The sequence below is a fragment of the Tiliqua scincoides genome, chromosome 3, assembly GCF_035046505.1.
Source record: "Tiliqua scincoides isolate rTilSci1 chromosome 3, rTilSci1.hap2, whole genome shotgun sequence".
Lineage (NCBI taxonomy): Eukaryota > Metazoa > Chordata > Lepidosauria > Squamata > Scincidae > Tiliqua > Tiliqua scincoides.
The window spans coordinates 145,038,041-145,062,785 of NC_089823.1; the positions used below are offsets into that span (position 1 = coordinate 145,038,041).

The following is a 24,745-nucleotide window of genomic DNA, read 5'->3' on the forward strand; positions in this document are numbered from 1 at the left end:
AGTGTGAACTACTGAGCCACCATGCAAATAGCCTTTGGACATTTGGGCTTGCTGCTCCACCCTGAACTCTTGTACAAGTTCTGGTTTCAAAGCATACAGAAAAGCAGACATTGGTAAAAGAAAATGAGGCCTGAATCTGCAGACAGAAGCAAGTTTTGTGCTGTCGAGTGGATTGCAGATATGTAATCTGTAAACTTTAGATATAGGCTGATGGGTTCTGAGCTGTCTGTGACAGATCAGGAGAGAGATCTTGGGGTGGTGGTGGACAGGTTGATGAAAGTGTCGACCCAATGTGCGGCGGCTGTGAAGAAGGCCAATTCTATGCTTGGGATCATTAGGAAGGGTATTGAGAACAAAACGGCTAGTATTATAATGCCATTGTACAAATCGATGGTAAGGCCACACCTGGAGTATTGTGTCCAGTTCTGGTCGCCGCATCTCAAAAAAGACATAGTGGAAATGGAAAAGGTGCAAAAGAGAGCGACTAAGATGATTACGGGGCTGGGGCACCTTCCTTATGAGGAAAGGCTATGGCGTTTGGGCCTCTTCAGCCTAGAAAAGAGACGCTTGAGGGGGGACATGATTGAGACATACAAAATTATGCAGGGGATGGACAGAGTGGATAGGGAGATGCTCTTTACACTCTCACATAATACCAGAACCAGGGGACATCCACTAAAATTGAGTGTTGGGAGAGTTAGGACAGACAAAAGAAAATATTTCTTTACTCAGTGTGTGGTCGGTCTGTGGAACTCCTTGCCACAGGATGTGGTGCTGGCGTCTAGCCTAGACGCCTTTAAAAGGGGATTGGACGAGTTTCTGGAGGAAAAATCCATTATGGGGTACAAGTCATGATGTGTATGCGCAACCTCCTGATTTTAGAAATGGGTTAAGTCAGAATGCCAGATGTAGGGGAGGGCACCAGGATGAGGTCTCTTGTTATCTGGTGTGCTCCCTGGGGCATTTGGTGGGCCGCTGTGAGATACAGGAAGCTGGACTAGATGGGCCTATGGCCTGATCCAGTGGGGCTGTTCTTATGTTCTTATGTTCTTATGTAAGCATTCTGGAATGGACTCATTTTGATTCCTCTTTCCTGGGCTTGCACTCTACCCCTTATATCAGGCCAAGAGTGTTTTTTTTTGGGGGGGGGGGGGGCTTTCAATTGCAACTGAGCTTTCTTGTGCTCTAGACCAGGGGTGTCCAAAGTTTTTGGCAGGAGGGCCACATCATCTCTCTGACACTGTGTCGGGGTCCAGGGAGAAAAGAATTAATTTGTATTTAAAATTTGAATAAATTTACATAAATTAATATACTAGAGGTGAAACTTAAATGAATAAATGACGGTCTTGCAATAACTCAAGGCCTATAAAAGGCCTTGCACAAAGCAAGGCTGGCCTTTTCACATCACAGATGTGAAACAGTAAGCACGGGAGGGAGCCCTCATCCCACAGCTAACGTGAGAGGTCAAACAGTCACCCTCACGCTGAGAGCAGTTGCGTCGGGCCAGTGCAGGCTCCAGCAAGTTTCTGGAAGGCCAGAGGCTCATTGGAGGCTGGGGTCTCCCTGAGGGCCGCATTGAGAGTCCTCGAGGGCTGCAAGTGGCCCCAGGGCCAGGGTTTGGGCACCCCTGCTCTAGACTGACAGAAGCAAGTGGGACTCAAACCAAAGATGATGGCTGTGTGGTGTCTAAGAGAGAAAAGCTGACATGGTTCAGCTTTGTGATGGTGGAATGATGTGTTTTATACAACCAATCCTTTTCTTGGTCTTATCCCAACACAATTTATTTGCAACCTCTGTGGGCAAATTTCCACTGCAAACATATCAAAAGTTGAGCCAAATTTTCATGCGTTCCAATTTCTGTATTAAAATTGGCATTTTCATTGAAGGAGAATCTCTTATTTAATAGATGAACAAATCATCTGAACATCTAGCATGTATCTCTGCTTTTTGTTCAATCCTGGATACTAACCGCAAGAGCTGTGGAAATGCTCCAAAGACTGATGTTAAGACTTTAGGGAATTACACAGTCCCTGAGCTTCTGGCATAAGGCACGACTCAGAGAAGCTCCCAAAACCCTGAGAACTTAGGTACTGTGACCTTCCTTGGCGTGTCTGACCACACACAGGGAAGTTTGTTTATTCTAACAGCTGATGCTTAAATAAATTCCCTTTATATATTCTTTGCAAAATACTTTGTACTCTGATCCAATTTTTCCCCCGCAGTTGAATTGTTATGACTTCCTAGGAGATGTAGCCTGGTGATGATCTTGAGAATTCTCTTATAGAAATCCCTGGCTGCCCCTCCCCCCATCAGAACTATAACTTCTAAGATGCTGTGACAGAGGAAATGACTACTGAATCAGCTTAAACCTGTGATGTAAAGTGGTGTAGAAGCAACATTTATGTTCTCATAAGGTTCCCTGGAGGTTTTTAGAGATTCCCCCATGTCAGTCAGAATAGTAGCAAAAGGCACCTGCTTGAGGTCATATTTTAAACTTGTAAAAATAGGAAAAAGTAAAAAGAAAAGCTAGATTATTGGTTCTTTTCAGCACTGAGCAATCCCAATATACTTGCAAAGCAACACCTAACTTAGGCTTTTTTTGCTATTTGAACATTGTGACCTCAATATGTTGTTTTCTTTTTTGATCATCCTTGGATGGGCATGCCAGTTGCTTATTTGTCATGTCAAATCCAAGTTAAAAGAGGCTGTAGACTGTGATATGATGATTGCAAGCCCCCCTGCTTCCCCTCAGCTGCTTTTGCTTTTGCTTTTTGTCTTCCCCTAGATCAGAGTGCATTACAGAGACTTGCGAGTACTTCTCTGAGATCTTTAGGACAGTTTTTTCCCATTTGTTGTTCTGTTTCTCCCTCAAGCTTGTAGGGGTTATGATCATATCTCTGGTCTGTCCAGGAGGTGAGCGGTTCTCTACCCCAAGAGAATCAGTACCACTTTGCAAAGATAACCAAGAGCAACTGCAGTAAAATCAGTAGGGCTGGCATCCCCCTGGCAAGTGAGCACATTGTCTGTCATATTGAAACCGTCATCCTACAGGATCCCCGTCTCCTTATGGTTTCCAAAGTACAGTTCATTAACTATAAAGAGCACCTCAGGGACCAACCACTCTACAATTCATTCTTGGGTTGGTTGTAATTATGAGTAATGGAAGAAAGAGTAACAGATTTCTCACTTTTATCTTACAAGATTCTCTCTCTCTCTCTCTCTCTCTCTCTCTCTCTCTCTCTCTCTCTCTTTTTTTTTCCTGGAAAGGCAGTCCAATAAATCTGAGGCTGCAATGCTACAGGCTTGACAACATCACCATTCTATGTGCCATTGGTACTATGCATTAGACCTAGTTGATTAATCATATTTAAAACCCTCCTGAAACATCAGCTTAAACCTTGCTTTGTTCTCAGGAAGAACCTTTCGTTATGGTGGCGGAGAATATACTTGGGCAACCCAAGCGCTATAAAGGCTTTTCCATTGATGTCCTGGATGCACTTTCAAAGAATCTGGGCTTCAAGTATGAGATCTACCAATCACCAGATGGCAAGTATGGACAGCAGCTCCATAACAGCTCCTGGAATGGCATGATTGGAGAACTTATTAACAAGGTATGAATGAGCAGAAAAAGTGTAATAATTGAAGAGTAATTTCTAAATTGAGGAATTATATTTTTTGAATGGATTGAACCACCTATCTTAGAGGTTCCCAAACTAGAGCATCACGATGCCCCAGCCAGGGAAGCCCTGTTGCTACCCCCCCCTTAAGGGATGAGGTGACTGCAGAGGCAGGACCTATATGATCATGCCACTGCTGTGCAAAACAGGTTTTTTTTTCCCACTTACTGGGGGTAACTATGGCCCTCCAGAGGGTGTGAAGAGCTGGCGGCCTCCTCTGCAAGCCTCCCTGCACCTCAGAACCACTCCGAAATTTAATCACGACCCACTTCTTGGTTTTAGTCACCTCCTTCCCCACAAAGTCATATAGCAGCCCAAACTCTATGGGAGAGTTTGGAAACTGCTGACCTAACTTGTCCCAAATTTATAACACTCCTATTCATAACTGACATTTGGGAATTAAATTTTGAAATGTTGCCTTCTGATGGACTAGTGGACCGCAGAAACCAGAGATGTGTAAAGACCCTTGTAAAATTTTGCTAGTCTTACTGAAACTCTTTGGGCTTCCCAAGAATTCCTAAGATGCTTTGCCTGAGGGGAAACCTTCACATTTGCATCGCACTTTGCTTGAGATAAGATTCTGGAGTTGTATGCAAACCCTTCTCAACTCCATGATATCACCACTTTTGTAGCTCACTGCAGACCTCATCTGACATTTTGCCCAAGGGGAAACCCTCCATTTCACTTTGAATTTGGGCTTAGGCCAAATTTCAGTGGCAACCCTACAATTAATACTTTGTCAAAGAGCTAAAGGTTGAAACTCACCAGTCCTGGTGTAAGTTTACAGACACACAGCTGCTGAATAAGAATTCCTTCTGCATGCATAATGAAGTCTTTTCTGCTACCAATTTCTAATTGACAGTCCCCCCCACCTTGATTTGAAAGCATACCAGATGTCCATCATGGGACTTTCATATTTTATTGAAATGCTATTTTATCATGATCAGTTGAGTGGTTTGGTTTTGCAAAGACGACGTTTTACCTTTCAAAATGTAGCAAATGGAACATGAGTCTCAAAGTGACTGCAACTCATCTGTTTCGGAGGCTTCTGTATTGTCCTGGATTAGCAGAATGATTATAAAGTGATGCAGAACAGATTTCAGCATCGAATCCTCAGGAGCGCAAATACGTTTTGGTAGAAAACATTACTTCATTTTTGACAGGGACAAACATTGTCATGGCAATAGAATGAAACTGTAGGCATTAATATTCAATGGTGTGATCATTTCCAAATAGTCTGCTCTCCCACATTATATTCTGCTGCTTGCTATCTCTTTCTGCTGGGGGAAAGTTTAAGATGCAAATGAAAACAAAACACAAGATCAGAAAACAGTTATGGCTGTAATGGGATATTTTCAGTCTTCTCCCCATTGCAAAGCATTTCAGATCGGCATGTGCACCTTTTTTCTGATGATTTGTTTTGCTCTGAAAATCACATTGAGTCTCCCAGAAATTCAGGATGTTCTATCAGCAATTGAGATACCAAAATATAGTATCAGAAATGAACTTCCCATTTACTACAAAGAACTAAAGTGGCGGGGGGGGGGGGGGGAAGGCTACTAGCAACATGTAATTCTTAGTAGTAAAACTGTAAGTGGTTTTAGCAATTAAACTGTCCTTCCACCTGCTTTCCAATAGCTTACCAATAATTTTGACAGTCACAATTCCCTTAACACCATGCATCACTGCAGAGAAAACTGAGTAAATATAGACAGGCAACATGCAAGATTTACATTTCATATAATGTATGAGTTGTGTGAAGTTAAAAATCCCAATGCTTTCTCCTCTATAACTTTTTAGTGTTTTGGTCAAATATTTAGGACTGAGTCCAACAGACTGCCTGACTTATTTATTCCTCATGATCAAGGGGGCTTTGGACTTGTGTTTCTCAAACAGCAGCTCCTTATCTGCTTGTATCTCCGTATCTGTTGCTGAGGTTTGGTGGGAATTTATTCATTCCAGCCATTTTGGGATGAGAACCTAGCAATTTGTTCCAGTCCCTCCTTCAAACCATTCCTTTACTGGTGAAAATCCAGTGAATACCAAAGAACTCCACTGGACCAAGAAAGGCTCTTATCAGTGTTTCTGTTTACTTTTCAGAGAGCTGACTTGGCAATCTCCGCCATCACTATAACACCTGAACGGGAGAGTGTTGTCGATTTCAGCAAGCGTTATATGGATTATTCTGTAGGCATCCTAATCAAGAAGCCAGAAGAGAAGATCAACATCTTTTCTCTCTTTGCCCCATTTGATTTTGCGGTGTGGGCTTGTATTGCTGCTGCCATCCCTGTTGTTGGCGTCCTGATCTTCGTGTTGAATCGAATCCAAGCAGTAAGAGCCCAGAATTCTTCCCAGCCTGGTGCCTCCACTTCCTCCACACTTCACAGTGCCATTTGGATTGTGTATGGGGCCTTTGTTCAGCAAGGTACTTGGTCAAGTATTTTCTAGCTGACAAAAACAGTACTGACGGCTATTCACTACTTTTCAATCTCAGAACAAAAGGCTAGGCCACAGATTAACCTCTAGCAAATAACCACTTGAAGGGTACATTACAGAGCTTGTTCTGCTACTACAAATACATTTGATTAGACATATAACACTATTTCACAACACATAAAAACACACCCTGTGTTTCTGTATGCCGAGATACTTGTCAAACATCACTTATTTTTTGGTTTCTCTCTTCTATTTTAAACAAAGTACAATCTGGCAATACACAAAGTAGCTATTTACAAAAACACGTTGGTATTCCATAAGCCTACAAATAAACCAGTAAGCATACTGATGAAAATATATATTCCTTTCTGTTTTCCTTTTTAAAACTTCTTTAAAATTTCCCTTTTAAAAATCCTTTCCCCCCCCCCTTCTTCCCCTTTATTTCTTTTCACATTTATTTTGTTCAGCAATTGTATGATTGGTTTATTTTTCACCAGTAAAGAAATAAAAAACACATTAGTATGCTAAACATACCAAAAAGGAGAAAGTATAAAAAAGAAGGGAAGTAGATTTGTTATTGCTGGTGTAAATGAGCTCTATGTGTCTGTGTGATTTTGCAAATTATTATAATTACGCTTTTAATAGTATACTTATAAAAACATAATTCAGCCCAATGTTGGTAGTTTATGGGCAGGGTGAAAATGTAAAGGTGTCTCGAATAATACTCATGGCTGTTCTGAACTGCTGACGATAGCCCCAAGCTATGTGTGTTGTCCTGTAAAAACTGACTGAGATCCCAATCCTAAAGGAGCCCTCCTCTGGTGCAGGGACTGCTGTGCCGGCCTTGAGAGGCGCAAACATGTTGTAACGTACATTCGCAATGACTTGAGAGTCACCAGTGCTGGTGGGGAGGCCTGTGCTTCCCCACCGACACTGCATCCCAATCCACTGGTGGAGGTAGGATTTGTGCTGACTGGTGCAAGGAGGTGTGAAGGCTGGTGGGAAGGGGCTGTTTATGGGCAGGGAGATGGTGAAACAGGGGCAGGTTGAGCCCAGGATGGGGATGGGATCAGCAGAGGTCTCCTCTGCTATATTCTAACCCCCCTCTTGGACCAGCTGGCATTATACCAGGTTGCTTCGACTTCTGCCAGCTAAATAGCTGGCCATCCAAGTAGAGCTGGCTGGGGTGTTACTTGGGGTAAGGGTAAAAATATCCCATTATCCCGAGGAGACCTCCAGTCAGCTCCGAACTAGCATTAGATACAGGTCATGCAGGCCACGCAGCCTGACTGCACCAGCGCTAGTTAGGATTGGGCTGTGAGACTCTGTAGGTACAGGTCTGTTCCAGTCTCCCTTTTAGCTGGGTCTCACTGGGGTAAGCTACATGGTCAGGAAAAATCACATGGTGCAATTCATGCTGTCCCATACCACTTCAGGTTATGGTGGGGGAAGATGACATATTTGAATGATCCCACATATTTGAATGTTCCTTCCCTCCCTTCTTTTCCTTAGGCACAAAAATTGACTTTTCAAAATTTTCTTGAGAAGTGATACATACTGCAACATGTGATTTTGCTACCCTTAATGTAGCTCATCTGTCTCTTTCTGATAGATGACTGAAAGAGCAGTTATTGGTGAGCAGAGACATACATGGTGTGTGAGTCCTACTGCAACTGTCAGTTGCTCTAGCCTTCCAGTGTCCCTAACTATTACACCCCTTTGCAGTCTGCATATTATTATTACCTATTTTCGGGTCCAGCTTTCCCTGGGGGTGATGGCTATGTTCATTCATGCCTTCGTTGCTAGCATTACATTTTGCAATAAAGCAAAAAGTTCCAAGAACCTAAAAACTGCCTTGCGGGATCATACCAAAATCCATGTAGGCCAAGCCCAGTGTTTTCTAAGCAGCAGTGCATCTTTGTAAACTCATAAGTAGAGGATGTTGTCCCCTGTTGTTTATCCCTACTGTCTGGCAAATCATGTTTTAAAGGCTGCATTAGAGCAATCCTATTTAACCATCCACAAAATAAAGGGAGCTGTCCAAACAAAGCAAAGCACTTTTCAGTTGAATTCTATTGATTTCAAAGGGAGCAGTGTAGAAGAGATACATACGTGCTTGTTTTTTAGAGATATAAGCACATGTATAATTCTCTCCCATTGTAACAAAAAAAGCTGTAGATTCTTCAGCTTGATCATGCTCAGAATTTGCTTTTGACAGATTCAGTTCCATTCTTCTTTCTTTTTTAAATATTCTGATGTCAGTGGTGTCCTTTGAAGAAGGTTGTTGGTGATGAATAAGTAAAGGTGTTTTCCTCCCCCTTTCCCCCCTTAATTACACTCTGTAGGATGCAACTTGCAAGGCTTTTAAGTATTTTTGGGAAACAGCAAGATGCAAAACTTTTAATGGGGAACTTGGCCCATTATGTCATTGAGATGGTTGTCTGGTGGGTTTCAGAAATATAAAGCTCAACACTATTTGCATTAAGCAACCGCCAGTGGTGTAATCAAAGATCAGTTGCATAGCAGATGGGATTTTGAATTAAAGGAGCAGCATAATTGAGTTAGTGACATAATCCTAAAGAAGAACTCATAAATATTTTAAAATGAAGAACAAGAACTGTAAAGCAAGAAGTACAAGAGCGAAATGACCTCGTCATTGTTGGCCATAACTTATTTTATTTTAATAAATAATTGACCCGCTATTCTTTTTTGTGATTTGCAGACTGACAAAGTTTGTCTAATTTTCTATAGGATTTATGGGAGCTCACATTATTTGCTGGTTATTCCTTCACATTATTTTCCTTCACTTGCTGCTTCCCACTAAGGATAGATTCATATGACCACTTTGTTCCAATTCAAGGTGATTTGCAACTTCTCACTGAGAAAAGATATATGTGGAAATGCATTATTTTGAATTTTATTTAATAGAGTTGCTATCCAAGTTTGAAATTGATTATAGAGCTTCTCATCTAGCCAAATATCTCAGCATTTCAAGGTTAAGTAAAAAGACTTTTAATAAAATTAATGAAATGGTCAGTGAGTTTCTCATATCCCTTCATTTTCAATAACGCTATTTTAAAATGAATTTGGAGATTCCTTCTTAGGAGAAACATCTGAGTTTCAGTACTACTCAAATGTCTCAGGAGGGTTCTCTCCAGTTCTTTTTCAGATACATTTGTCTTAGAGGTCTCTGTGCTCAACTTTTTGATCAGGACTGTGTTTCATACCTTTCACAAAACTATCCCTTATCAGTCTCATAATTTTAAAAAGGCCCCATATAATGGATAAAGAATTCAGATGAGTCCACATCGAGGTCTTTAACCCTCTGCCCCACTGTGCTTCCGGTCTGATTTAGGCTCTTCTGCAACTACTATTTGTTCTGAGAGGAGAGCTCCCACTGGTGTCATCTGATCAAGATTGGAACTACAGTGGAGTAAAGGGTTGAAGTACTTGTCACCCATTCCATTATTCTGGTCCAACTCACCCCTTCCCTTGTCTGCTATGTGTGTGTGTGTGTGTGGGGGGGGGAACAAACATGTCAGTCCTTAATATGTAGTTTGGCCCTAAGTGAGGGGAATGTAAATGTTCAGCAGGATTTTCAAAGACTAGTGGTTTAACTACTCATGATACTCAGTCCACTGTTGATGAAAATGTGAAATGTTGGTGAAAAGAGGAAATGTGTATTTCCTCTTGTTATGCCTGCTAACATATTTGTTTTTGTGGGATAAAAGATTACAGGAATGGGATTTTATTTCACTTTAGTGGGACTACAGCCCATGTGAGGGGAGTCCGTGGGGTAAATTGTACAGGGGTTCAAGAGCTAAAGGAAGGGGCCTAAAAATTTCCTGGAATCTTACATTTTTCTATCTCACCAGGGTCTATGGGAGGGGGTGCAGAGGGTACATTGTACCTGGGTCTGGGGTCAAGAATGGGGCCTGCAAGCAAAAGGAAGGGAGCCAGAAATTTTCTAGGATTTCAAAAAATGTTTGCGTATGTTGTGTAAAGACTAGCATTCACATTTTGCGTAAGCCTACTTAGTTTTATAAATTGCAATTCATAGAAATTATGATCCAATGGTAATATGAAATTATGAATAAACAAAGAAAGGAAGGGGCCCAAAAGAAACTTTATACTCCCCTTCCCAATAAAATTCCTCTCAGAGGCCGTGAATGGGACAATAAGGAACTGGAGAAGAGGTTCACCTACACATGTAGCATCGCAAATGTACTCCATTGAGCAGAGCACTGCATCTGCTCCTGAAGCTGCTATTAGTCCCTGGCAGCAACGGAAGACTCCCTCTTAGGGCTCATTGTGGTTGATTGCAGGAGAACTTTTACTAGGAGCAGCATGAGAGGAGTGGAAGATTTGAATACCCCTTTTCTATCTGTATTCTGATTGCCACCTTTCCCAGCTGCTGTTTAATGAGAAGGGGGCAATAGCATCAAATGCAGTGGGCCAAACCATGAGATGAACATACTGTGTAGTTCAGCAGATAATAAACTGTTTTTAAAAAATGCTGGAACGCTATTGTTTACAATATCACAGCTAATAACTACTGTATTGAGTAACAGTTTATAAATGAGTGAACACCCAACTAGGACAAAATTATGGCCACAGTCCACAGAAACATCAAGGAAGATTTGATCATGCACCAGGTCTTGCAGTCTTTTGTTTTCAGAATATTAACAACCCAAAATGCATTGCATTAGAAGGGGAGGGAAATGAAAAGCCCAGTAAGCGAGTGCGAGTTCAGTGCCTTAATTTTCCACTTGCTGTCCAAGTGGTATTGCAAACAGAGACGGCACTAAACAAATACCTGTTGGTTTGCTGTCTCAAATTACACTTTGGTATGAGCCATTTAAACTGTGGATCTTTGTGGAACCAATGTGTACATCATTTAAATCACTCAGTACAGAGTCCCTAAAAACGCACGGCTACAAAAAAAAATGTCAGTCTCCAGCATGTTTTTCCCCAAGTTGCAAGGTTTCCACATGCAGCATTTTTAATTTTTTATAACATGGGGACATATTCAAACATGCTATTTACTGTTTGAAATAGCGCTGTACCAGGAATGCTGTGCCAGACGGTCTCCATGCCTAAGTGGATTGGTCTAATCTCTACAATCCCTGCAGTTGTATGAATGCATAATTTTTTCCCCCCAAGTGCTTGCTACTAAAAAAAATGCTAATGAAAATCCTACCTTCTTCAAATAAGGAGTGGGCTTGGGATCAAATGGATGATGGGGAGAAGGCAAAGAGCCCCTATAGGCAGCATTCGTCTCTCTAAATTGACTTTCAAAGAGCTAATTTTCTTTGTTTGCTTTTCAGGTGGTGAGTCGACAGTCAATTCTGTGGCAATGCGCATTGTGATGGGAAGTTGGTGGCTCTTCACCCTTATTGTATGCTCATCCTACACAGCTAACCTAGCAGCATTTCTCACAGTCAATAGGATGGACAATCCAATAAGGTAAGAGCGTTTGTTCTGCTTCTGTAGTCAGAAACTTGAACTTAATGAAACCTGAAGAAAGGACGATTGGGCCATAAGCAATGCTTCTTCGGTGGCTTTGGTACAACATTTGAGAGCCCTGAGGAGAGACTGTAAAAGACCTGCAGAAATATAGATGTCCCACCCACACATCTTTATCTTCTCATATTTACAGAGAAACATTGTGATTCTGTCTTGAGACCACATGTGCTAGGAATGTAGTGCTGCTGTTAGCTGAAAGCTGTTCAGAGTTCTGCTTTAGAGACCAGGTTCTGGGATCCACCATATGGCTGCATCTGGACAGCCTCATTATGAAAACAAAAAGATATTATGTAACATCTGACCTTAATGTTTGTGAAATTTATTTGTCGGACCTCAGTGCTATGTGTAAATTCATCAAATTATGCACAAAAAATTACATGTGATCAGAAAACCGGCTCCCGTGGGGTGAGGGGGGAGGAGGAATCTTTTACTTGTGTTGCAACTGTCAAGAGTGCTGGAGGTTACTAGGTTAGGAAGGAGGCAGTCGCATAAGTCAGTGTGATAAACTGCACCATCACCCTAGAAGTAAACTTTGTTATTTTACCCCAGTAGTATATTTTTAGCCTTTTACCTTTCTCTGCATCAGTGATTAAAACTTCCAGCCATTCATCTTCAGGTGTGATTACATCCAGCTGCCAACAAAATTGGCAAGAGCCAGCCTCCAGCTGATTTGTTACAGTTAGTGATAATGTACAAAGGAGATAGCAAGACAATTTCATTTGAAGACACCTGCTTGAAGAGCCTAAAAAAAACTTGTTTTTTGTGCTGTGGGTGCTGGAAACATTAATTGAATCTTCAGTCTCAGGATTAGGAACTTCTCACAGGGACCAGTCCTTTCCCTCTTGCCTGAGCAGATTACTTCTGTTCAAAAGGAACTGAAAGAGTCCTATATTTCACTGAAAATCTTGTAGCTGGGGAGAAGCGGCTACATTCCTGCTTTTGGAAATTTGTTTCGTCCCTCATCTTTTCAAATTTTCATGTAGAACCCACCAGTCTTACCATTAAACTGAGAATACCATTGCAGACATTAACTCTCGGTTAAATGCATGCACAAGGTAGAGGGCAGCAGTCCTCTGTCCTGAGCTCTAGGCACATTTTTTTAAATGAATGAGAGCCACTGTATGTACAATGGCTTGCAGGTACTGGAAGAGCCTGCTGCCACCCACATTTGCATTAAATGCTGCACAAACATCTAAAAAGTTGTTTTTCCCCCCATTTTATAATTATATTCTTCCTGGTTGAACCATTTGGTTAGTGTGCTTGACCTTTCCATGAAGTTTTCCCTTCCATCTTGTATTCAGTTAAGATTTTTGATGAGGTAGCATACCGTATTGAGGGGGTCGTTCACGTGGCCTTAGGCAAGCTGCTCTCTCTCAGTCTCAGCCTTCCCATTTGCAATATGGGGATAAGCAAATGAATCCATCTTACCTAAGGGTTGTATGTAGTAAAAAGATAATACATGTGAAGTACCTGGAACATACTGAATTGTGATGCAACTGTTTACTGTTATAAAACTTTTATCACACTTTCTCTGTCAGCATTCTTCAATACTTCCAAAGTATAGATGTGCCCCCTTATCCATGGGAGTTATGTTCTGAAACCCCCCATGGATACACAAATATGAATCTGTGAATATGGGCAAACATCTGTCCCAGCAGTCTAGACCCTCTGGAGGCAAGAGGAGCTCAGTTCCCCTCCCCTCCCATCTGGAGGGGCTTCTGAACTCAGCAGAGGCCGTCGACATTCTTCCACGACCTCTGCCGGGTTCAGACTGAGCTCCAGAGCTCAAAACACATGACCCAGTTTCACAGAGAAGCCCTCCAGGGCTTCCCGAGGTCTCCCAATGCCTTATAAGGCACTAAAAATGCCTGGTTTCTCTGTGAAACTGGGAGTCATGAATTTTGAACTCTAGAGCTCAGTTTGAGTCTGGCAGAGGCTGTAGATAGATGTCCATTGCCTCTGCTGAGTTTAGAGAATCCTCCAGAGGAGGGTACAGGGGGCCCTGCAGACCCGATCCACTGATAACTGGACCCACAGATAAGCACCCCCATAATCTATTCAGAAGTTCCATTTTATTCAGTAGGGCTTACTCTCAGGTAAGTGTGTATAGAATTGCAACCCAAGATAATTTCCCTAGTGCTTTGGGTCGTCCACCTTGAAATACTGGATGATGTATTGCTATTTTGGTGCTGTACTCTCATGTGTTTCACCCGCTAGCAGTCACACTGTGTGCTTCTGGCGCTCCTGCAGTTAGCTCCACTCATAGATTCGCAGTCCAGACTTTTTTCAGCGTCATAATTTTAGACAATGAGTAATAACTGTGTTTTACCCCTTGAACAACTTAAGTAGATGTTTTCCTGGGCTTTTAAATTACATACATTTGACTTGTATTAGTTTCTGGAAGTAGTGAGGTATGGGCTACAGTATATAATAGCCATTGGTTTACCCATCAGTTGAAAATGATCACTAGATTTCATTTCTTTCCAATGTTACTAAACTGACCCGTTCCCCCATGCTGCTATCCTGCTCCTTCTCAAAGAGGATTTGAGTGTGCCGCAGTGTTTCTGTTATTAAATTTCCAGCAGGGGAGAAACTAGTAATATGGCTCAGCAGCAACTCCTACATAGTAAGTTTTTCATTACGGGTTAAGCTTTACTCCCAAATTCCCTCTGAAATCTTCCATAAAGATTCTTTCAGTTAAAAATTTAGCATGTGTGACCAATGATAGGGGTAATTTGAGGTTACAAAAGACAGAATTGATAGGTGTTGCTTGTAATTATTTTAAAGCCTTGACTTCACTTCAGTGGATCCTCAAAATGTAAGTTGAGACTCCTCAGAGTGGCTCTGTCACACACATCCCTATTCTTGCTGTGCCTCTTGACTTAGACCAGGGGTGTCCAAACTTTTTGGCAGGAGGGCCACATCATCTCTCTGGCTCTATGTTGGGGGCCAGGGGAAAAAAAAAGAATTTACATTTAAAATTTGAATAAATTTTCATAAATTAATAATGACTATATTAGAGATGGAAATCGATTATATATGTATTAGAGATGGATGACTGAATGAAAGTCTCGTGATAACTCAAGGCCTATAAAATTAATAAATTTTATTCATAAATTAATAATGACTTAATTATTATAATATATTAAAATATTATATTATAATTATTATAATATATTATAATTATTATAATATAATTATTCATAAATTAATAATGACTATATTAGAGATGGAAATCGATTATATATGTATTAGAGATGGATGACTGAATGAAAGTCTCGTGATAACTCAAGGCCTATAAAATTAATAAATTTTATTCATAAATTAATAATGACTTAATTATTATAATATATTAAAATATTATATTATAATTATTATAATATATTATAATTATTATAATATAATTATTCATAAATTAATAATGACTATATTAGAGATGGAAATCGATTATATATGTATTAGAGATGGATGACTGAATGAAAGTCTCGTGATAGCTCAAGGCCTATAAAAGACCTTGTGCAAAGCAAGGCTGGCCTTTCCTTTGCTGCCACTGCTGCTTCACAGATGTGAAACTGAGCAGCGGAGTGAGCCCTCAGCCTGTAGCTCTCACAAGAGGTAGAACAGTTGACCCTCACACTGAGAGTAGTCATGTCGGGCCAGCGCAGGCTCCAGCAAGTCTCAGGAGGGCCAGAGGCTCAGTGGAGAATAGGGGCTCTGTGCGGGCCAGGTTGGGGGTCCCCGAGGGCCACAAATGGTTTGTTAAAGTTACCAGGAAAGTGCCTGTGTTTTCAACATCCGCTTTCGGTGCCATAAATTTTCCCAATTAGTAACTGGGAAGGGCAATCAGTACTAAAGCCGTGAGGGAGCAGGAGCTCACCCGTTCTTTCCCTTGAGACTCCAAGGTAGGATGAAATGCTGCAGTTTACATATACACAACACTCTATTCTCCTGTTGGATGAATGAGGGATTTATGTGGATAATTTATGTGAATGAGGGATTTACGTGGGAGTGTCTCTCCTTGCTTTAAGGCAGCTGTGTGGGGCAGCAATTCCAGTTAGAACCTGGGTGTATGGGTTGGGAGGGGTTCATTCTCTCCCCATGCACTGTTTGAAACCTTAAAATGCCTCACTGGAGTAGCAGTTATTTCCAGAGGTAAAATCACTGCTCCAGGGGCAATTTCCATCTTCAGTGGGTGATTTAAGACAGAATGCAGTGGAGGGGGGGGGGAATGACCTTCCCCCTCGTATCCCAGTTCTCAGTGAGACTGCTGCCCCACTCAGTTGTAAATAAAAAGAGATGAGCTTTCAGGAGGGAGTTGCAACTGTAGCAAACATTTACATGCTCATGTAGTTCGGCCCTTTGGGGACAAACATCTTGTAAAAACATGGTAGTTAATACCACATGATAATTGGGATATTTCCAACAAATTCCTCATAAATCAACTCAAATTCACTGCACTAACTGCCAGTCTCTGCAAACCCTTGACTGTTGTGGGACAGTTTGTCTACAAACAAGATTAGAAGATGATTGGAGGGATAGAGCCTCCTTTGGCCATTGTGCCTTTCACTAGCCATGATGTTGGTTGTTAACCAAATCATCCGTGTGTATTCATGACTTCATGAATTTAATTGACAGTGTGTGGCCTCCCTTGTTTCTTATTAGCGAGCAAAACTACATGCATTTCAGCAACAACATACGTATTCCAGAGCCCAGGTTCAGCAGCATCCTTCTGATAATTAAGCACCATATTAAAAATCCTCCAAACTAAACTAGGGCAAACACAAAACAAGCTGCCTGCAAACTCAAAGGCGGTTTAAATTAAAGCCTTTGTCAGATAAAGCCTTACATTTGCGGTCATTATGAATATTTTAGATACATCTGTTCAAGTTTGTCTGCTGATTGCCCACACAGAGAGTGTGTCCTATGAGTTTACATAAGCACATCTATTGTATTGTGACTCATTATTTGTATCTTAATTTCTGAGCATCCAAGTTTGTTTATGTCGGGGTGAGTGCTCTTGCATGCAGAGGCCATACTAAGCGCAATCCCCCCTGCTTTGTGAAGAGAGGGAAATATACAAATCCAGCATTCACATGGAGCATCCAGCACACAAATGATGGCATCTGTATGATCAAAAGAAAGGAATGTCCATATAGATTTTCTCCTTCCATAGCCCTCTGTCTGCCCATAATGTATGGATCAAGCACTGCCCTTTCTCCTACCCATCTTACCATGCCCACCAATTTTAGATATTGAGTCTAGGGACAAGTAATTTTAGGTACTTATAAAAAATAAAGATTCCCTTCTCAAGTTGTCAGTTTCTTTTCTGCTGCTTGAGGCCGTGCCTGCCAAGAGCAGTACCCCCCCCCCCGCTTGATCTGAAAGTAATTGCTGTTCTGTGATGACATCACTGCAATTACTTCCGGGTCACTCAGAGTGGTTGTGCACTGATCTGGGTTGACTGGTTGCTTTTTTCATTTTTTTTTTTTCAAAGCAAGAGAAGCAGGTGGCCACTCAGAGCTACACACAACCACTCTGAATGGCTGCAATAGAGGCAGAAGGTGGCAATCACCATGGGGCAGTGGGTGGCAGCACGCCCAGCATGCCGCCAGGGGTCACAGGTCCGCTCCCCCCTCAGATACTCTAGTGCAGGTTGTTACCCCTACCTCCCCAGTTTTGCACACATCTGCAACATTTCTTACCCCACTTCACAATCTTCTTGTCACCAGTTCTAAGATTTACCCAGTAGCATAGCTAAGGGGGAGCAGGGGGTAGCAGTTGCACCGGGCATCAAGCTTTAGGAGGGCAACAAGCTGAGCTTGACAGTAGTGACCAAAATTGTAAAAATCTTGGTATGTATGAATAATATCATCATGTTATATATCATTGGAAAGGTAATTTAATGCTGAATGCAGTGCAACAAACCGCACTGGAATATCTGTACTCTATAAAAGGCTAGGCCAATTAACCAGAAAATTAAAACACAATTGGCTTGTGGAACAAAAAGTGGATTTGCTTAACTCCAATCTGACCTATAAGACTGATTGTTCTGAGTGCCAATGAGATGTTATTATAATATAGCATGGAACCAATAACTTTTTATTTATTTACTTAATTAAATTTGATTTTATCATGCAAGGGGCTACAAAATCTTCTTTGACTCCGGCTTGCAGATAAATGCCTTAGCTATGCCACTGACTGGGGGGAGGCAGCAGAGCACTGCCACTGCTGGGGGGAGGAGGTGGGTTCCACCCAATTTTCACTTTTTAAAAAGCCAAGGCGTGATGTTACTTCCGGTTGTGACATCGCTTCTAGGGCAACATTTTGAACTTGGCTACACAATCATTAGCTATGCCACTGGATTTACCTTTATATTCCTGGGCACATAGCAAATGTACTATGTGGAATAGTAGCCTGAAAATAACTGACTGGCTGCTTGATTATACTTATAGGATAGTGTCAGTGTCAACCACCAAAGAATTAGGATGAAATTAGATATTCCTTAATATCCACATGCTTGCACTTGTACTTTTTGCTTGTACTTGTACCAAAAGTACATGCTTGTACTTTTTAAAATTTTAAATAGCAGCCAGATTAGATCTCCATGAATCATAACCACAACAGAGGGAAGAGGTCCTTAACCCTATCCCTATTCACCGTGCAAATTAGGGTTCCTGCCAGTGGTGTAGCTAAGTCAGGACTAGGGGGGTCAGTTGCCCCCCTCCATGGTGTAGTGGCAGTTTTCTGCTGCCTCCACTGGGGGAGTGACAACGCCTATCTGTTACATGAGGCAAGTGTAGCAAAATTGGACCTCCTACCCACCCTGGTTCTCATGCGTTTCTAGATGGAGCTGTTACTGGGGCCATGGCCACGCATTTGTGGGGGAAGGGGTTGACTGCGCAGGCACGTGGGTGTGATATGTGGGCATCATCGCATCACCTGGGTCCCAGGTACCACCACCCCAGCTACGCTACTGGCTCCTGCAGCTGTCATTGGCCATGGAAAAAGTTTCTGCTAATGCAAATGGAAGCGTTCTCTTGCTTGGCAAATAGCAACCATGGGGGAAGCCCAATCTGGTTGCTACTAAGCATTTTCAAAAACCAAGCATATCCTTGCAAAGCACCTGCTTAAAGTAAGATGTAGTTTGACCTTTAGCTGTCCTATTGCTGAGCAACACTGTTTCAAACTCACTGGAATTCCTCCTCCCTGATAATTGACAAAGTTCATCAACCCACCAAAGAAAGGGGTAAGCAGAAAAGCACTTTCTGCTAATTGCTTGCCATTGACGTCTTGGGAAAGGGAGGGAGGCTGCCATGATGGATTTAAGTTCGGCACAATCCATGGAGACACAGAGCCAGTTTACCAATTTATAAAGTCAGATAGCAAATGTTCTCCAGTCAGGACGGCCTACACTATTCATAAAAGGAGCTGTGCATTTTAAATCCCATAGAGTACACACTACATGTTCTGGCAATCAAATGTCTCTTTGGTATTCCTTCACACTCCCCTATTACTTTCTTGAATCACGGAATGCTCTCTTCTCTGTCTCCTCAAACTGGGAACAGCGTGGAGGAAGTATGCCTCAGAAGGTGCCCTTATAGCACTTAGTACCGCACCCTCTGTCAGATTCAAAAGCTTTGAAAGGAGCCCTTTCTCAGACCTTCTTGTTATAAGATTAATGGGACTGACAAAGATAAAGCCCTGGTGTCCTCTGCCAGAAGTCTGATTTTATAGCAGGGATCCATCTAATTTTCCAGTTTGTAAACAACTGGGAATTTTTGTGGCATCCTCACTAAATCCAGAGGGAAGAGTTTTGTGCCCTTTTCAGTGCATAATTTATCCATGAGTTAGATCATTAAAAAAAACAAGACAAAAATCTACTTTAAACCACTTACATAATCATATTGTAACAAATTCCATATTGTGGGGTTATTGGAATTACATATTGCCAGGTGCAAGGAAGTGGCAAGAGGACGCAGGTATCTTGTTGTCTTGTGTGCTCCCTGAGGCATCTGGTGGGCCAATGTGAGATACAGGAAACTGGACTAGATGGGCTTTGGCCTGATCCAGTGGGGTTCTTCTTATATTCCTATTCATCCAGCTTATTTATTGGATACCTCATTCTGTAACCTGCTACCCTAGTCAGAATGATCCCTCCCCAGTTCCTGACATCTACTCCTTTTGGTAGTTTCCAACTCCTCTCTCCTGTCTGCCATTTTATTAGGACACTGGGCATTTTACCATGCTGGTGTGGAACTGATAGGGTTTCCATTTGACCAGTCAAAAAAAGATTGGCCAATTGACAGCCAACTGTGGTCAAATAATGGTCAAGTAATTGAAGCATAAATCTGTTATAACGATATGTAAGAACAAAAATATGTTAATTACAAAGATTAGGGTCTTTTAAAATTATAGAAATCCCTTTAGAGAGCACCATATCAAATGTTTTTCTTCAGCAAATTTAATGGACTTAGTGGTAGATCTCACTCCTGGGCACTTGGAACATGTCATTGAAGTGAATGCTCTCATGTGTTTGCTCCATACTTCTTCTAGAACCCTGTTTTCTGTTCAGACATGTTTTCTAGCTGTGACAGATTACTAGGAGACAGAGGAACTCGGAAAATTTTTGCAGGTCAAGCAGGTTCTTGTTCCTAAAAGATGTGGATAAGATTGTGGGCCTTGCAGAAAGCAAGGGGGCCTGAGTCTTGTCATTACTACTGGATGATCCTATCGGCCACAGTAAAAATATAGGCTGACACAAAGGCCTTTTAGGGGAGGGGGAAATTCCCCAAGCAGGGTGCTTTCACTGGAAAGGCCTTATTCTGGCCTGGAGGATCTGTTTCAACAGCCCCTAACTGGGAACTCTCAACCTCAGTGGTCTGACTGGTCACCATCAGAATTGAGGGAGCTGGGAAGGGGGGTTACATAGCACAGTTTTATTTTGGATTAAATGCTCACCCATTTTTTTTGAAACATATATCCCTTGCCAAAAGTGGGGGGGGGGGAGGAGTTCTGGGGGCAATTTTGGAAAACTTTTTTCCCTGAATGCTGTCATTATTTACATTCACCACATGGATTGCTCACTGCAACTCACACCTCAGGGCCTCTTCACACAATCTGTTGAGCCATTAGCAGTTGTGGTTTTTCCTCAGCCCAGTTATACTCCTGAGCCAGTTTTGGCAAGGCTTGCTGAGTGTGGGATGATTTCAGTATTCAGTCTTTCATTTATATCCTGCCTTTACTCTGAGGTGTTTAAGGTAGCAAGCATAGGGTTCCCTGGTGGCCTCCCATTCAGACACTGACCAAACCCATACAGTTCTGTCCCTCAGTTCTGTTCATGTCACCTTACTGATTGAACCTGTGGATCTAAATGAGCCTGAGCCATCAAACTCTGAAAGGATTCTATGAAGAGGCCCTGTAGAAGGAGAGTTCATACCTTTTTCCCCCTCCAATATTTAAATAATGTATGAAGCAGGATGCAGAAAATCACAACAATTCTCATTTCTTTTCCTCTTGGCTAATAGTTTGCAGTTACTCACACCCTCTCTCTGAGAAAAGTATTTTATTTGGCTGCGTGCAGCAGATTTTTGTGCTTGTCAATTAGACAGAAAGCTCCCGAACGCCTCATAGCAGAGCTCAAGGCATGAGAAATCTTGTTCAGCATGTGTGCCTAAGATTAATTAATACTAAGTCGTCATGAATTAATGATAGTAAAAGCCCTTGTTTCGACTTGAAATGTTTAGTTAGTAGTTTAATGTCACTTCTGTGTTTAATTTAATTGTATTATTCACTTCTTTTCTCCACAGTGTTTGTATGCCCACAGTTCTAAGGGTAGGCCACAGTGATTTCATGGCAACAGAAGTGGAGAAGAGACCCCTCTTTTTTCAGATATTAGTGCAAACTGATAATTGCCATCCTGGATAAAAGTGGTGAATATGCACCAAACATAATACCTTTCAAGGTCACTGACACAATCCAGCAAAAATTAATCACAACTAAGTTCCACTGAAATCAGTGGGACAGTTAGGCCTGGCACGGATGTACAGTGGTTCTGTGGCAAAATGCACCCATGAGCCACATCCATGAGTGTCAACGCACGTGGGACTTGCAACCACACGTTTATCCCGATCCAGGGATTTATTTGTGGAAAAACCATGCTAGTTCCTTTTCAAGCATTATCAGTAATCATTCAGCAGACTTCCTATGAGTGCACATTTCCCAGCAGCACTTGCCTGCCTATAGGGGTAGGAGTTTACTTCTGAGGGTACACGACTTCTTGGTTCAGGCATACTATGTGATTTGCCAATCTCACATTCACAGGGAAGTTCCCCCCCCCCTTCTTATTCGGTTTAACCAAGAAAGCAGGGTTCTCTGGGGGAACTCCTTTCAAAAAACCTGCTTCCAAGCAGGGAAATTCCCAACAAATTGATTAGCAGCGTCCACCATTTGATTGCTGATCACCCAGGACAACCTATCTCATCATGCACTTCCTCAACAATCCTAACCAGCATCCTAATGTCCTGGGACCTTAGCTACACCAATCCCTCAAGCCCAGTAGGCATATGGTCCATATTGCTCAGTCTGGGCTGGTCACCCTCTCCATACACATGTCCCATCTCTGTCCTGGAGGTGGCTGAGTGTTCCTTTGAGCTTTTTGCTCATCTCCTGGTTTGAATACAATAGCTCTCTGGAGAACTTGAGATGCTGCCACTTCTGCCTGTCCCTCAGATGCTGCATCCTCTGCCTCAATCATCTGAGGTTTCCATTGCTTGATTTCTACAAGGAGAGCATGGTTTTAAACTAGCATAGTACCTATCTAATCCTTACTGTGGTTGGTGCAACCCCCCTAGTGTAGTGGGGGTTCTGCATATGAGGAATAAGACTTCTCTGGGTCAACAGGAACCAGGCTCAAACATGTCTTCCTCACTGTTTGCTTTTTTCAATAACTCTCTGCATAGCGCAATTTGTTAGTTGAGGCACACATAGGTGTTAAAATACGTATATCCCACCCTTCAATCCAGTTCATTCTAGGCAGAAATGTGATAGTTACAGTACACTGAATGTCACAGAGAGAAACCTCAAACCTGTCTGCTCGATGACTTTATTACTTGGACAGAGGCTGCAGATGAAAAAGAAACAGCGAAGTAATTTAAAGCACAGGAATGTTCCAAATGGGAATTTGGCACATGTGTAGCATATATTTTCTCTTCAAAAGAAGCTTAGAATGCTGAACGCCCTTGGCAGCACTTCATCTTAGTGGCACTCTTCTGACAGAGCAGCTTAGTTGCACCATTGAGCTAAAAGCTTAGTATGGTGGCCCTGAGCAAAAAGCTTATCTTACTGGCCTCCTTGGATAGAAACAAGTCAACCCAGTGTCTCCTTCTAAGAGAGAGTATGTCTTTAATTGTCTGGTTGACCAATGTGCCTGACCATATTTATCACTTGATTCTATAGGAAAAGTATCTAGGTTTATTTTTCTTTCTTATTGTACACCACCTCCTTTGCATGAAAAAAGTTCCAGTTTCAATCTCTGACTTCTCCAGGTAGCGTCAGGAAAGACCCTTTTCTGAAACCCTGAAAAGCTGCCAGGACCCGGTAGCACTTGGGCCAGGTGATGTCATGGGGTGGCACCTCCTGCATCTGTGCTGTCACCCCCTCCCCTGCGCCTGTGCAACAGTTGCCTCTCAAAATGGCTTACTTTGGCACTGTACAGGCATACTGTTTGGAGCCAAGGGAGGGCAGGAAGGCCAATTTTGCAGAAAACCATCGCTCCACCATGGGGGGGGGGGCACGGGTCCTCCTCAGCTGCGCCACCGAAAGCCACTGCCAGTCAACAATACTGTGCTAGAGGGACCAGTGATCCAACCGTAGAAAGCAGCCTCCTATGTTTGTTACAATATAGTTATTATAAAGCGCATATTACTTTAGTACAATAGCTCCCAAACTGTGCATACCCTAATTTGCCATGAGACAACTGCTAATGTATCATGATAAAGAAATTAAGCAATTAAACACTGCTGTGAACCCGAAGGACAGACCCAAGTAGGAAACTTCCTATTGCATCTCTGTATGTCTCACTGCTGTGGGTTTGCTTCTTTCTGGTCAGAAGGCATGCCTAGTTCAGTGGCTCAAGCTGAAACATCAGGAGATTGACCCGACTTGAGAAGATGATTGCTTTTATACACAAATCTTATAATCTGTGAGAGTGAAATGTGCCTCTAGTATCACTTCTATAAACTCTGTTTCAAATGTCACTTATACTGATACAACATCTATGCATGCCACACTTCAAAAACATGAGTCCTTACCCAAGTAGCCTGTGATCTAAAGAGAGACAATGGGGATGCAGCACACAGAACTAATGAGAGCAAGGGGAAATGAGCAGAGTGTAGTGTAATGAAGCAGGAAAGCTGAAGATAGGAGAGTTAGGGGGAGAGAAAGGACAGGAATCTATCTGGAAATTAAAGGTAGAAAGATGGTGGAGTAAACAGAGCCATAAAGACAAGAACCAGTTGTTGGTGTAAGAATTGAACGTAATACTTACTCATAAAATATTATATGATACATGTGACATACCACAGACACTCGTCTATAAGTCGACCCCACAGATAAGTCAAGGGCAGGTTTTGAGCCAACAATCATGGAATTTTCTATGACCCTTGGATAAGTCAGGGGTTAAACTTAGGGGAGTGTCTGACTATAGTTTTGTCTGATTTTACTCGAGACCAGATCCTGAAAAATAACCTACCACTAATTGTTATCTAAGAACTGTAGTCTCTATTAAAAACATAGTAAAAGATCATAAGTAAGTAAGTATGATCATAAGTCAGATCATAAGTAAAGACCATTAACATCATGGTAAAAGGATTTACAGCAGTGGATTGAATCTGCTGTTGTAAGCCCTCAATAGGATGGGGCTGCCTGCTGCCTTTCTGTAAACTTTAACACACCAAATGTTGTATCCTTTTCAAGTAGAGAGGGATTACATTGGAGGGTGCAATTGTCAAGTTAAAGACATACTCTTAACTGCTGCCTTAGGAACTAACACAGAAAGGGGCAAGAAAATATCATCTTTGGCTCTAACATTATGGCAGACCTATGCATGT

General features: G+C 42.0%; 1 protein-coding gene across 1 annotated transcript in view; it reads left to right on the forward strand.

Annotated features, from left to right (window-relative positions):
• Positions 1–24,745, forward strand: part of GRID1 (glutamate ionotropic receptor delta type subunit 1) — an 829,564-nt gene that overhangs the window by 732,985 nt on the left and 71,834 nt on the right. Inside the window, exons 10-12 of the mRNA XM_066620630.1 lie at positions 3,414–3,611; positions 5,778–6,102; positions 11,441–11,579. Coding sequence (XP_066476727.1) covers positions 3,414–3,611; positions 5,778–6,102; positions 11,441–11,579 — 662 coding nt within the window. The remainder of the gene's footprint in view (positions 1–3,413; positions 3,612–5,777; positions 6,103–11,440; positions 11,580–24,745) is intronic.